This window comes from Cotesia typhae, unplaced genomic scaffold (assembly GCF_013202065.1).
Source record: "Cotesia typhae breed Kobodo isofemale line unplaced genomic scaffold, CoteBio_Ctyphae scaffold_45, whole genome shotgun sequence".
Classification (NCBI taxonomy): domain Eukaryota; kingdom Metazoa; phylum Arthropoda; class Insecta; order Hymenoptera; family Braconidae; genus Cotesia; species Cotesia typhae.
This window is the reverse complement of record NW_027423777.1, coordinates 2,650,902-2,663,133: the sequence shown is the minus strand read 5'-3', so window position 1 is coordinate 2,663,133 and position 12,232 is coordinate 2,650,902. Positions and strand designations below refer to the sequence as shown.

At 29.5% G+C, this 12,232-nt stretch overlaps 3 protein-coding genes and 1 long non-coding RNA gene across 4 annotated transcripts; 2 read left to right on the top strand and 2 right to left on the bottom strand.

Annotated features, from left to right (window-relative positions):
- The first annotated feature begins 1,319 nt into the window (after positions 1-1,319).
- LOC141537033 (1-acyl-sn-glycerol-3-phosphate acyltransferase alpha-like) lies at positions 1,320-2,180 on the top strand. The gene is made up of 2 exons (XM_074257872.1): positions 1,320-2,048; positions 2,169-2,180. The coding sequence occupies exons 1-2, from the start codon at positions 1,320-1,322 to the stop codon at positions 2,178-2,180; spliced, it is 741 nt and encodes a 246-aa protein (XP_074113973.1).
- Positions 2,181-2,491: 311 nt separating this feature from the next.
- LOC141536754 (chitooligosaccharidolytic beta-N-acetylglucosaminidase-like) lies at positions 2,492-6,545 on the bottom strand. Its single transcript, XM_074257472.1, has 5 exons — positions 6,426-6,545; positions 4,769-5,192; positions 3,281-4,224; positions 2,886-3,016; positions 2,492-2,827 (listed from the first exon to the last, which is right to left on the bottom strand). The coding sequence occupies exons 1-5, from the start codon at positions 6,482-6,484 to the stop codon at positions 2,601-2,603; spliced, it is 1,785 nt and encodes a 594-aa protein (XP_074113573.1). The 5' UTR covers positions 6,485-6,545; the 3' UTR covers positions 2,492-2,600.
- LOC141536756 (uncharacterized) lies at positions 4,860-7,984 on the top strand. The gene is made up of 2 exons (XR_012480792.1): positions 4,860-5,000; positions 7,877-7,984. It is a non-coding gene; the product is annotated as an uncharacterized LOC141536756 (long non-coding RNA).
- On the bottom strand, positions 6,659-12,157 carry Tace (ADAM 17-like protease Tace). The gene is made up of 5 exons (XM_074257471.1): positions 11,952-12,157; positions 10,675-11,299; positions 8,464-9,611; positions 7,867-7,982; positions 6,659-7,347 (listed from the first exon to the last, which is right to left on the bottom strand). The coding sequence occupies exons 1-5, from the start codon at positions 12,022-12,024 to the stop codon at positions 7,045-7,047; spliced, it is 2,265 nt and encodes a 754-aa protein (XP_074113572.1). The 5' UTR covers positions 12,025-12,157; the 3' UTR covers positions 6,659-7,044.
- Positions 12,158-12,232: the final 75 nt, after the last annotated feature.

Below are 12,232 nucleotides of genomic sequence, written 5' to 3'. Positions count from 1 at the left end.
AATTTTAGATATAAATTAATTTTTCAAAAAAAATCAAAAAAAAATTTTTTTTTTTTCAAATTTCTTGAAAAATTAATCTCTTTAATTGGAAAATTAAAGATTTTTGAGAAAAAAATTTTTTTTCATTGAAGAAATGAATAAAAATCGAAAAATTGCTCATAATAGTGATTTTTGCAAAAACAAAGAATTTGAAGCTTCGGGGCACTATGAAAAAAAAATCTTAGCGGTTTGAATTTTTCAGGGATTTTAGAAAACATTTAGAGGTTGAAAAATTACCGACGATATCCTTAGTTCATCCATTTTATCTAAAGTTATACCAAGTTATCCAAATATCCTTAATAATGCGAATTTTTGTCGTTTTTTCAGTTAAAGTTTTCAATTCAAAAAAAATTTTTTTGACAAAAGCTATTCACAGTATCTTATAGAGAATATCGTGTAGTTTTCAAAACCGTCCTTCGATTTCTTATACAATCATTATTTCCAGAGTTATTGATTGTCAAAGTGAAAAAGTACTTTTTTGCTTTGACTGACGATAACTCCGCGGCAAATCATCGTACAGGCTTTTTAATTACGTCAAATTGAAGGGGATTATATTTTCTAAAAAAGCTTTTCAGCGAAACAATGGAAAAAAATTTTTTGAAGCCCGTAGATTTTTTTTAAGGCGAGAAAAAATTTGGAAAATTTTTTTTTTTTGTAGTTTTCTTAGGATTTCTCCAGACCCGAACATGATAAAAAATTTTCGCGGTCATATTTGAAAACTAGACACTTGGAGCTACAATTTCCTTTTTTTTCGCTGTACGATAATTTTCCTCGGAGTTACAGCTCGTTGAAAATCACCTAAAAATTTAGATTTTTTTTTATATTTGGAAAATATCCATTATGAATTAGTTAATTATCTAAAGAAGAAATGTATCTAAAATTTATCTTAAAAATTTACTAAATTATTTATAACAAATTAAATGTTTAATTAAGGAAATAATAAATTTTTAAAGGATGTATAATTTCCTGTTAAAAACTAATAAATCACCCAGAATAAAAATAAAAAGTGACAGTTTGTTTTCTTAAAATTCACCGAAAAAAAAAAAAAAAAAAAAAAAAAAAAAAAAAAATAATCGCAAAATAAATATTAATTAAAAATATGATATAACTTTTGAATATCGATTGATTTAATTCAGTAATTGTGCCCGCGATAATAAACACACAAATACTGTTATCAGTCTTAAGAGTACAATGTTCACCGACATTAGTAATATAAAAATTAACCGATTAAGCTAATCAGTCAGTGCGCTTCGACATTTCTAAAAATAATTAACGTGATAATGAACTACAAAAAAAGCAATGTAATGAAATTTTACCTAAAATTCTTCGTGTATTACGGGCTTCTTGTAATAACAAACACTCTGCTGATCCCAATATTACTCATCCGCCCCGGCGACGTCAGGAATTGCGTAATAGTAGCAAGAGCTTGCAGTTACATCAACAGAATTTTGGGAGTCACGTGGGAGGTCAGGAACAAAGAGAATTTGCGGAATAAAAAGGCTTGCATTATCGTCGCAAATCACCAGAGCGCCCTCGACATCCTGGGGCTACACCAGATCTGGCCATTGATTAGCAAAGGCACTGTTGTTGCGAAGAAAGAGCTCTTTTATTTGACCGGGCCAATTGGAATTGTCTTCTGGCTCTGTGGAGTTATCTGCGTTAACAGAAGAAATGCCGATAAAGCGCGCTCTGATCTTAATGCCGTTGCTCGCCGGCTCAAAGAAGATGACACTAAGCTCGTTATCTTCCCTGAAGGCACCAGAAGAAATAACGGAAAGGTCAATCCCTTCAGAAAAGGCGCTTTTCACATGGCTGTTAATACAAACCTTGATATTATGCCGGTTGTGTTTTCTTCGCAATATTTTCTTGAGACTAAAAAACGGTTCGAATCTGGGAAGGTTATTATCACTGCTTTGCCAGCGATTTCTACTGATGGCGCTTCGGTTGATGAAGTTATGGATAAAACTTTTAGAGTTATGCACGAAACTTTTCAAGCTTCTTCTTCTGAAGTTAAAAATTCTATTAAATCATGATCTTCTTTTTATTTTATAGTTTTAATTTTTTTTTACTTGTAAGAAATTTAATTATTTTTTTTACCTTATTCATTTCTTCTTTGATTTATTCTGAAGATATTTTGTTGAAAAAAATTATTTTATATTTTTTTTTTTACTCCTAAGAAGAAATAAATATTCTGTAAAAAATTATAAATTATTAAATAATGTATCTGAAATAATAATAAACTAATTTTTAATCAACTACTCAAAATTTAATTTTTTTTTTTTTTTACCTTAATAATTTCTTCTGAAGATATTTTGTTGAAAAAAATTATTCTATTTTTTTTTACTCCTGAGAAGAAATAAATATTCTGTAAAAAATTATAAATTTTTGAAGAAATAATTAAATAACATATCTAAAATAAAAATAAATCATTTAAATTAATATAATAATAAAAATTCATTTTTTTATACTCTAAAAATTTCTTCTTTGTTTTATTCTGAAGATATTTTTCATAAAAAAAAGTTATTAAACATCATAATAAAAATCTTAATATTCTATTTCTTCTAACAAAGACCTTGATTTATCCTACACCACTCGGGTTCTAAGCTATCAGCCCTAATTCCTCGCTTAACTAATCGCTCGCGATGAAAAAGCATCCTTTGTTCGAAGTTTCTCCAAGAAGTTTCCGGCTCGGCCCACAATCTTTCCGCCAGAGCTGCAGATCTCGGCCACAAGCGCGGATCTACAGAAACGCTGTCAGTTTGTTCTGTCCACAGCGCAGCTTCGCCACCTGTCGGAATGTTCCATAATTAATAAACAATAATGACGTCATAAGAAGAAAAGCTAACCTAAGATCAAATGAGTTTTATTTTCTACTCCATGATGTCTTGCGATATTCAGAGGAGAATTATTGTATATCTTTTTCCAGCCTTTGTAGGGTGAGCACCAGTTTGATCCTTCACCAATCCAAGCTTCAACCCTGGAATAAAAAATAATATACTAAGTGAAAAAAAATTTTAGATTGTAGCTAGTATAATCCAGATTATAATGAGTATAATCCAGATATCACCCAGTATAATCTGGATTATACTAGCTACTATCTGAAATTTTTTTTTTTTTTTTTTTTTTTTTTCACTACAGATATCACTGATTATAATCTGGGATGATATCCAGTGTCATCTTATTTTTTCCGTGTATATATAGGTAGATTATAATTATTAATTAATGAAGAAATAAAACTAACCCGCAATCAAGGTACAGCGCGTCGTAGTTTGAAAAAATAACCTGGAAATCATTCTCCAGCAACCTCCTGATTGTACTGTCATAAATATCAGTCCAAATTTGTATAATATACTTCTTAGGATCCAAAAATTTCAAATATTCTTCATCAGTCAGCGAACTAGTCCATAAAACAGCCTTTTTAATTTTCTTCTCTCCAGAATTAAGTTTCTTAAAAGCAAGCTGTTGAAAATACATCCAAAGCTTCATGAAGCCAGCGTCATCCAAGCTCCAGTCCTGGTTGGTCATCCAGGTGCGAATAGACTCCGAGGAAGCCCAGCAGCTAGTCTTGACCTCGTCTCCTCCCATGTGGAAAATCTCAGGCCTGAAATCCTCCAGGAGGTCTTGATAAAGTCCATCCAGGAGTACGTAGACTTTGTCACTCACTGGATTCAGCTGACCGCACGGAGGCTCCTGGCAGAACTTGGTCCAGGGCTGAGCACGAAAGCAGGATAGAGTGTCTTCTCCAGCCCACTGCCAGCCTTCGCCAACGTGCCCTGGAGCGTCTAATTCGGGAACCACCCGGACTCCGTGATGAATTCCGAAGTCGACGATCTCTTTGATGTCTTCTGATGAGTAAGTCTTCTTTGGAGAGTATGCTCCGTATCTGGACATGTTCGGCCAGGTTCTGCTGATGTAGGGGAAGCTTTGGGAGTCTGACAAGTGCCAGTGGAAGCTGTTCAGCTTGGACATTCCCATCGCTTCTATTGTCCTGAGGATTGTTGCTTTGCTGATGAAGTTCCTGCTGGTGTCCAGCAAAATTCCTCGGTAAGGATACATTGGCGCGTCAAGGATCGAGACATTTGAAGCCACCTGGAACTGGTTGGTCAGCTCGTTGAAGACTATCAGCTGCGACAGTGTTTCAAGGCCATTTCGCACCCCGAAGTAGCTTTGTCCTTTGATGATCACCTTGAAAATTAAATTTAGACAATTTTTTGATTTTTTTTTTTTTTTATAAATAAATTATGTCAAAAAAAAAATTATTAAAAAAATAGAAATGTAAGGTAAAGTCTGAAAATTTTTGATTTTTTTTTTTTTTTTTTTTTTTTTAATTAAATTAATTAAATTACAGCCAAAAAAATGTTTCTAAAAAATTACACTAATATTTTTTTTAATTTTTTACAAGTGAAATTTTTTTTTTTAATTATTTAATTGAATTATTTTTCTAAAAATTTTGAAATGTCAAAAAATTAAAAAATTGTCGAATGACAGCTAAATTAAATGATGACACTGAAGTTGGCAGACATTAAAAATCATTTTAAAATTTTTGAATAATTTTTGAATTATTAAAAAAAAAAATTAATTAAAAAGTTTCACATATGTGAAAATCAATAAAAATTACAAGTGAAATTTTTTAGAAGCATTTTTTTATTGTAATTGATTTGTTATTAAAATTTTTAAAATTGCCAGCTGACGGCTAACTTCAGCATTATAATTAAATGTCATTAATTACCTGAATTGAAGAACTTTTGTATTGGTGGATCTTCAAAGAGTAACTCTCTTTTGTGTCTAACCTCAAAGTTGTTCTGTTGTCACTCAGCCCTCTGATTCTTATTTGAAGGCTACAACCTTCATTTTGTTCCAGTCTGTTGACATTTCTACCCAGTTTGTTGACATTTCTTCTCAGCGCATGGACTTTAACCTTCAAAAGCTGGCCGATTTTGGATTCTGGATGCGACAAGTGGGTAAGTTTTATTTTTCTTCGGTTTATAACACCCAGAGAATTTCCGAGAGAGACATCTCCCGTGGGAATTGGTAACAAAGATCCTGTACCACAAAGAAGCTGACAAGCTTCTAGAGATCTTGGAGAAATAACTTCTGGAGTTAGTTCTGATTTTTTACAACGGTTGTTTTTACATTCATAATGCCACGGCGAGCTGGCAAAAATTTATGAAAAAAATTGATATTTAAAAATTTTTTAAAAATACAATTGCAATTTTTTTAAAATAATTTTTTGGAAGTTAAATTTAATCAAGAAAAACTATTTATAATTATTAATTAAACATCTGTCATTTTATAATTCTATTTTACGACACAAGTGATAATTACTAGATTTTGATTAATTACAAGTGTTATTTGTAGTTACGAAGCTTACGTTAATTTAATTAGCTGGTAATTAAAATTAAAATGGATTAAATGCATAATTATTCAAATATTCTATTCATTAATAATTTTTTTGGTGATTGTGAAAAAAATCAAGGTTAAATCTGACAGATAATTTCTTTTGCGTCTAAAAGTTGTTCAAACAATCTTACCAGGAAATATTTGCTGTTTTTTTTTTTTTTTTTTTTTTTTTATCAGCTGATAATTCAATGAAAAGACAATTAATGGCTTAAAATTTTTTTAATGACATTAAAGTTAACGGTTAATTGATAATTTTTTAATTTTATTTTGAAAATCAAAATAACATATTTAACCAATTTTAGAATTTTTTTTTTTAAATAAATTAGTGCAAAAAAAATTGACGTTGAAATTTTTAAAAATTAAAAATGCAATTTTTTAAAAATAATTTTTTTGTTAAATAATTTTTACTTGTAATTTTTATTAATTTTTACATGTGAAATTTATTAATTTAATTTTTTTATAATAATTTAATTACTGTAAATTTTTTTTGCCTTAATTTATTTGTCATAAAATTTTTTAATTTATTAAATATATGCTAAATTAATTTTTATAATAAAATAATTAAAGTGTTAAAAAAAAAATTTACAATGTCAAAATTAATTTAAAAAAAAAATACTTTAAAAAATTTTAATTAATAATTTTTTTTTTTAATTTTCTAATCTGGAATTTTTTTATAAAATTTTTTTTTCATAATAATTTAATTGCTATAAAATTACAAAAAAATTTTAATCAATTAACTAGAAAATCATTTTTTTTTATAAAAATTAAGTTAGCCGACATTTAAAAATTTTTATAATTTTTTTTTTTATAAAAAAATTGTAAAATTTTTAATAAATATTTTTTTTGTTTCAATTTAATTAAAAAAAAAAATTAAAAGCTAACTTAAGTTTTATAATTTTTTAAAATAATTATTGTCTAAATTTAGAGTAAAAAAATTTTAATGATTAATTAATTAAAAATATTAATTTTAAAAATAAAAAATTTACCTGAATTGAGCTTCAACAAAACTTTGTAAAGCTAAAGTAATAAAAACAATATAAATCATTCTATGAAAATGTTTCTAAGCCTTGTCGAATAAACTAGCGTTTGCCGGTGTTGAGTATAAATACCTAGTCATATTTCTATAAATAATCTGAAAAAGGGAGGGGATCTAATTGAAGACAATAAAAAAAAAAAAAAAAATTAAACGGTGATGGGAAATAATCTATTAGACAAAATAAAAATTTTAAAATGATTTATTCAATATATTATTTAAATATTTACACAGTTGAATATATTTTAAAATGTACATTTTGTAAATATTAATTAAAAAAAAAAAAAAAAAAGTAACATTTGTTCTTCTGACTAGTTGAAGAAAATAACAATTACTACTCGAGATCATGATTATTAATTCAGAATATTTAATTGGCAATTTGGAATGATGAGTCTGAAGGACAATTTTATCTGACTTGCTCTTCAGATGGCAAGGAATGTTCTCTTATAATAATATAATAATAAATGTAAAAAAGTGAACACAATTGTCTAATTAAGTAAAGAGAGAATACCTTGATCGAGTAAAGATTGACTAGATCTTGCTCTTATCTCTTTTTGTCAATAATTAAGTAGCTAAGTAACTTTGGACTGCTCCAGGCGTCTTGGTAACCCGACATGAATCACCTGTCGCTGATCGTCTGGATGAATCAGTTGATCCGTGTTATTCCACCTCCATTTTTTGTCGTTCTCTTTCACACGGCGGCTGTCAATGTAACTGACCACGCAGCTCGCGGGGATCCATATTATTGCTGTGCAGATAATTACTGCTCCAACTATGTTGTCTTTTAGAAATCTTATCACTTTGTTGATGTTTATGTCTTCTATTATGTCCCAGAAACGCTCAACTACATCCTGGATTGTTTTTTCACAAATTCCCTGCAATAAAAATTTTTATAAAAAATTTTAGTTTTTTTAAAAAGTAAAAAAAAATTTTTTTTTTACCTTAAAAAAATATATTTAAGATCTTTAATTATTCTAATTATCTACAGCCTAAGTATTTAGGCTGAATTTAAAAATAATCTCTAGATACAAAATTAAGAAATGACCTTGTATCTTGAGAACCATTGACATTTTTAAAGATATAAGCTCACCCCGACATTACACTCATCATTTTAATATATTTTATATATATATATATATATATATATATATATATATATATATATATATATATATATATATATATATATATATATATATATATGAAAAATATATCAAAAATGCATGTGGGTACTCAAATGAAAGCTCTCGATGAGTATAACATCAGAATGAGCTTACATCTTAAAAAATGTCAATAGTTCACCAGATATAAGATAATTTCTCAATTACCTAATAATTCAAATTATAAATACTACATTTTATTTTACAAAAAAAAAAAAAATTAAACTTTAATACCTTATTACAGAAACCTTGAATACAAGGAGTACCATCGGGTAATAAATCTGGAGGATCAATTGGGAAGCACGTTTCATTAAGATTCATACGACAGCACCTTTTACACGCATCACCAACTGTAATTTATAAATTAATTTTATTTATAAATATTTAATGATTAATTAATTATTTCTAGTTATAAAAAGTAAATTTAATAATTAAAAATAAATTGGACTAAAAAAGTTAGTTCAAAAAAATTCCACTAGGTGGCTACGGCTCTCACAGTTAGAATGTTAAAATCTGAGTATTTAACTTAATCAAAAAAATTTTTTAAATAATTAATTAGGTCAAAAAAAATTAAATTTATAATTTTTTAGAGCTTTTTATTCATTAAATTTAATGAATTTTTAATAAATCATTTTTTACCATTTAATGATCCATGAAAAAAAATTTTTTTAAATAATTAACTAAGTTTAAAAAATTGCATTTATAATTTTTTAAAGCTTCTAAATATGAATTTTTTTTTTTTCTTCAATTTATTAAAAAATTTTCAGTTTAAAAATAATTAAATTGATGTAGAATAATATAATGCATATAAAAAATCATATTTATACTTACTAATATCACACATGCAACTCTGCAATCCCTGAGTCTCGCAATAAGGAACACACTTTCCAAGCCTGCACTGTCCCCTCTCCAAGCAAGCAGTGCCATTCTTCATGGGCGGAGACCTAGGACATTCACTGGAAGCTCCAGTGCACCTGGACTCCTGCTCGCAAGTAGCATACTGGGCATCTCTGCACTTAGTCCCGAGGCGCATGAACAAGCAGTTCTGACAGCAAGGAGAGTTTTTATCACTGCAAACAGCACCCTGGTTCCTCCTGAGCTTGCAGTTTTTGTCACAGCAAGCATCATTGTCCTCAGTGCCAAGCAGGCCTGCGTCGCACTCTTCATCGCCTTCAACCCTGAGGTTCCCGCAGAAGGACTCTTCAGGCTCGCTGAAGCATCTTCCGGATTTAGCCTGGAGGACTTTCTTGATGGACCTCAAGCTGCAGGGAGAGAACCTCTTGTTGTTGACATCGTACCCGCTGACACTGTAGGTGTACATCAGATAAGAGCCGCCCTGGCTGGCACTGGGGCTGCATTCGGTGACATCTGGGTCGTGCTCGGAGCCCCAGTTGTGTCCGAACTCGTGAGCAGTGACTAAATCAGCTTCTCTGGTAATAACTCGCTGCCCGTAATGATTCCTGCTGGAGCTCAGCCCGGAGTTTAGGTACAGAGTGTATCCGTTTTTAAAATACTCCGGCGTGCAGATTCCTCCCACGGAATTCCTCCGGGGAGACCCGACGTACGCCAGCCCCAGGATCCCGCCCTCGAATTTTAAATCTGTGAACAAATGGGCCAAGCAGAAATCCTTGTGGCTGTACTCCCGGCTGAAGACTTCCAGCAGCGTCCGCACGTCCCACTTTTCCCGGATCATGTTGTAGTGCGTGTCTCCACCGCGCACTCGCGTCGGCTCGCTGTGGACCACTATCTTCTTTATCACAAACCCCATTCCCTTGAAACCGTCCTGCTCCAGTCTGTCCTGCCAGAGGGTGTCGTTGTAAATCTTGTGCACTCGGTCGATCAGACTTATCAGGTAGTTTATGGTTGTCTTCGTGCTGCTGGCGCCCATTTCTTGGTAGAATCTGTAGTCCGCTACTAACAATAATGGACAGCGGGTTTTTGTTGGCGTGTATTCGTAAGTTTCAGCTTGTCTTTTGGTTCTAAAAAAAAATTTTTTTTAATTAATTTTAAATAATTTTTTTTTTAGTTTGTATTAAATTTTTCACAAAAATTAAGGGATATAAAAATTCTAAATTTTTAGGTGATTTTCAACGAGCTGTAACTCCGAGGAAAATTATCGTACAGCGAAAAAAAAGGAAATTGTAGCTCCAAGTGTCTAGTTTTCAAATATGACCGCGAAAATTTTTTATCATGTTCGGGTCTGGAGAAATCCTAAGAAAACTACAAAAAAAAAAAAATTTTCCAAATTTTTTCTCGCCTTAAAAAAAATCTACGGGGTTCAAAAAATTTTTTTCCATTGTTTCGCTGAAAAGCTTTTTTAGAAAATATAATCCCCTTCAATTTGACGTAATTAAAAAGCCTGTACGATGATTTGCCGCGGAGTTATCGTCAGTCAAAGCAAAAAAAGTACTTTTTCACTTTGACAATCAATAACTCTGGAAATAATGATTGTATAAGAAATCGAAGGACGGTTTTGAAAACTACACGATATTCTCTATAAGATACTGTGAATAGCTTTTGTCAAAAAAATTTTTTTTGAATTGAAAACTTTAACTGAAAAAACGACAAAAATTCGCATTATTAAGGATATTTGGATAACTTGGTATAACTTTGGATAAAATGGATGAACTAAGGATATCGTCGGTAATTTTTCAACCTCTAAATGTTTTCTAAAATCCCTGAAAAATTCAAACCGCTAAGATTTTTTTTTCATAGTGCCCCGAAGCTTCAAATTCTTTGTTTTTGCAAAAATCACTATTATGAGCAATTTTTCGATTTTTATTCATTTCTTCAATGAAAAAAAATTTTTTTCTCAAAAATCTTTAATTTTCCAATTAAAGAGATTAATTTTTCAAGAAATTTAAAAAAAAAAAAATTTTTTAATTTTTTTCCAAAAAAATTTTTCTTTTTTAATTTAAAAAAATTTTTAATTTTTTTTCAAAAAAAATTTTTTTTTTAATTTAAAAAAAAAAATTTTTTTTTAAATTTTATTTTAAAAAATAATTATTAATGCTAATAATAATAATTTAATTGTAATAAAACCTTGATAATTTATCCGAAGATTTGGACTCATTATTATAATCCGTGTCTTCTTCTAACGTAATTTCAACCTCTTCAAAATCTTCACCCTGATCTTGATCATCATCCCCATCATCTACGACTTCTTTAATATACCCGCAAGTTTTTGGTACGCCATGAGTATGACCTTCTCCATTCTCTACATGCTCCCAACTGAGCTTAACATCAGAAGCCTTATAAATAATCATCGAGTCGTTCCCGAGATGTGAAAGATGTCTCCATGACGGCTCAATGTGGTAAGTTTCATCAGAAATAGTAATACTGCCGGTAATAACACCCTCGTCAATGTGAACCTGGGCGTGGGAGTCCAGTTCCCCGAAGACGCGGCCGTGGTAGAAGCTCTCGTGGTCCAGGTGGACGGATTTTTCCTCTCCGTCAGCATTCACCTCGTAGGCTTTGAATTTTGAGTGGATCACTTCTTTTCGCGGAGTCAGAATCAGCCGAAAATGACGACCGTGTGCGTAAAATTCTACCTGGTTTATTTTGTTGTACGGGTGACTCCCGTGCTGGGTTCCTCGTTTTACTATGTTGTGCTCCAGGTGACGGACGTGCAATGTTTCATAATACTTTAGGTTTTGATGTAGTGTGTCTGGAAATTTTATTAATTAATTATTAATAAATTACATTTAAAAGAAAATCAAAAAAATTATTTTTGGAAAAAATTATTAAATTAGAACTAAAAAAATATTTTTGAAGAATTATAATTTTTCAAATTTTTTAGAAATAATTTTTTTTTTTTTCCAAGAAAAAAAAATTTTTTTTAATTTCTGCTAAATTTGTTGAATATTTTCTAAGTTATAAAATATAAAATAAAAATACAAATTAAAAATAAAATTGACACTAAAATCAGCTGACATTTAAAAAATTATTTTAATTTTTATTAAAAATAAATTTAAAAAAAATAATTTTTTTAAATTTGCATTTTTAATTTCTAAACATAAATTTTTTTTTTTTTTAATTTTACGACATTAAATTTAGCTGTCACTTGACAATTTTTTAATTTTTTTTAATAAATAAATTTGCTCCAAAAATTATTTCTAAAAAATTGAATTTTTTATTTTTTTGTTCTCATTTTTTTTTTGCCATAATTTATTTGTTAAAAAAATTTTTAAAATTATCAATTATCTACTAAGTTAACTTTCATTTAAATTTCACAACAAGTTATTAAAAAATTGACAGCCTAAATAATTTTAGTGTCCTAAATAAAAAACTAAATAACAATAATAATAAAAATGACTCACGTGAAAATTGCAAAATCACAAAAAATTGCAATACACCATAAAAACAATAAATTTTCCTCATCTTTAACATCATCTATCAACTAACCGCTTCAAATAAAAATTAAAACTAATAAATGCACATTTTGCTTAATAAATAAATAATTAATCAAACAATAAAATCAAGCAAAAACACTTGACCCATTGTTTGGATTTTATATCGACAAATGACACATTATTATTACTATTATTGCACTGTTATTATTATCAGCTCTCACTTTCAAATCCAGATGGCGCGTCGATTG

Bases quoted from the DNA above. Each gene is read 5' to 3' on its own strand.
- LOC141537033 (XM_074257872.1), top strand. From the start codon at position 1,320: ATGAACTACAAAAAAAGCAATGTAATGAAATTTTACCTAAAATTCTTC.
- LOC141536754 (XM_074257472.1), bottom strand. From the start codon at position 6,484: ATGATTTATATTGTTTTTATTACTTTAGCTTTACAAAGTTTTGTTGAA. The intron at 5,193-6,425 runs GTAAATTTTTTA...AATTTTTGCCAG, and splicing joins TTTGTTGAAGCTCAATTCAG to CTCGCCGTGGCATTATGAAT. The intron at 2,828-2,885 runs GTTAGCTTTTCT...ACATTCCGACAG, and splicing joins TAAAACTCATTTGATCTTAG to GTGGCGAAGCTGCGCTGTGG.
- Tace (XM_074257471.1), bottom strand. From the start codon at position 12,024: ATGATGTTAAAGATGAGGAAAATTTATTGTTTTTATGGTGTATTGCAA. The intron at 11,300-11,951 runs GTGAGTCATTTT...TAAAATTTCCAG, and splicing joins TGTGATTTTGCAATTTTCAC to ACACACTACATCAAAACCTA. The intron at 7,983-8,463 runs GTAAGTATAAAT...TATAAATTACAG, and splicing joins GAGTTGCATGTGTGATATTA to TTGGTGATGCGTGTAAAAGG.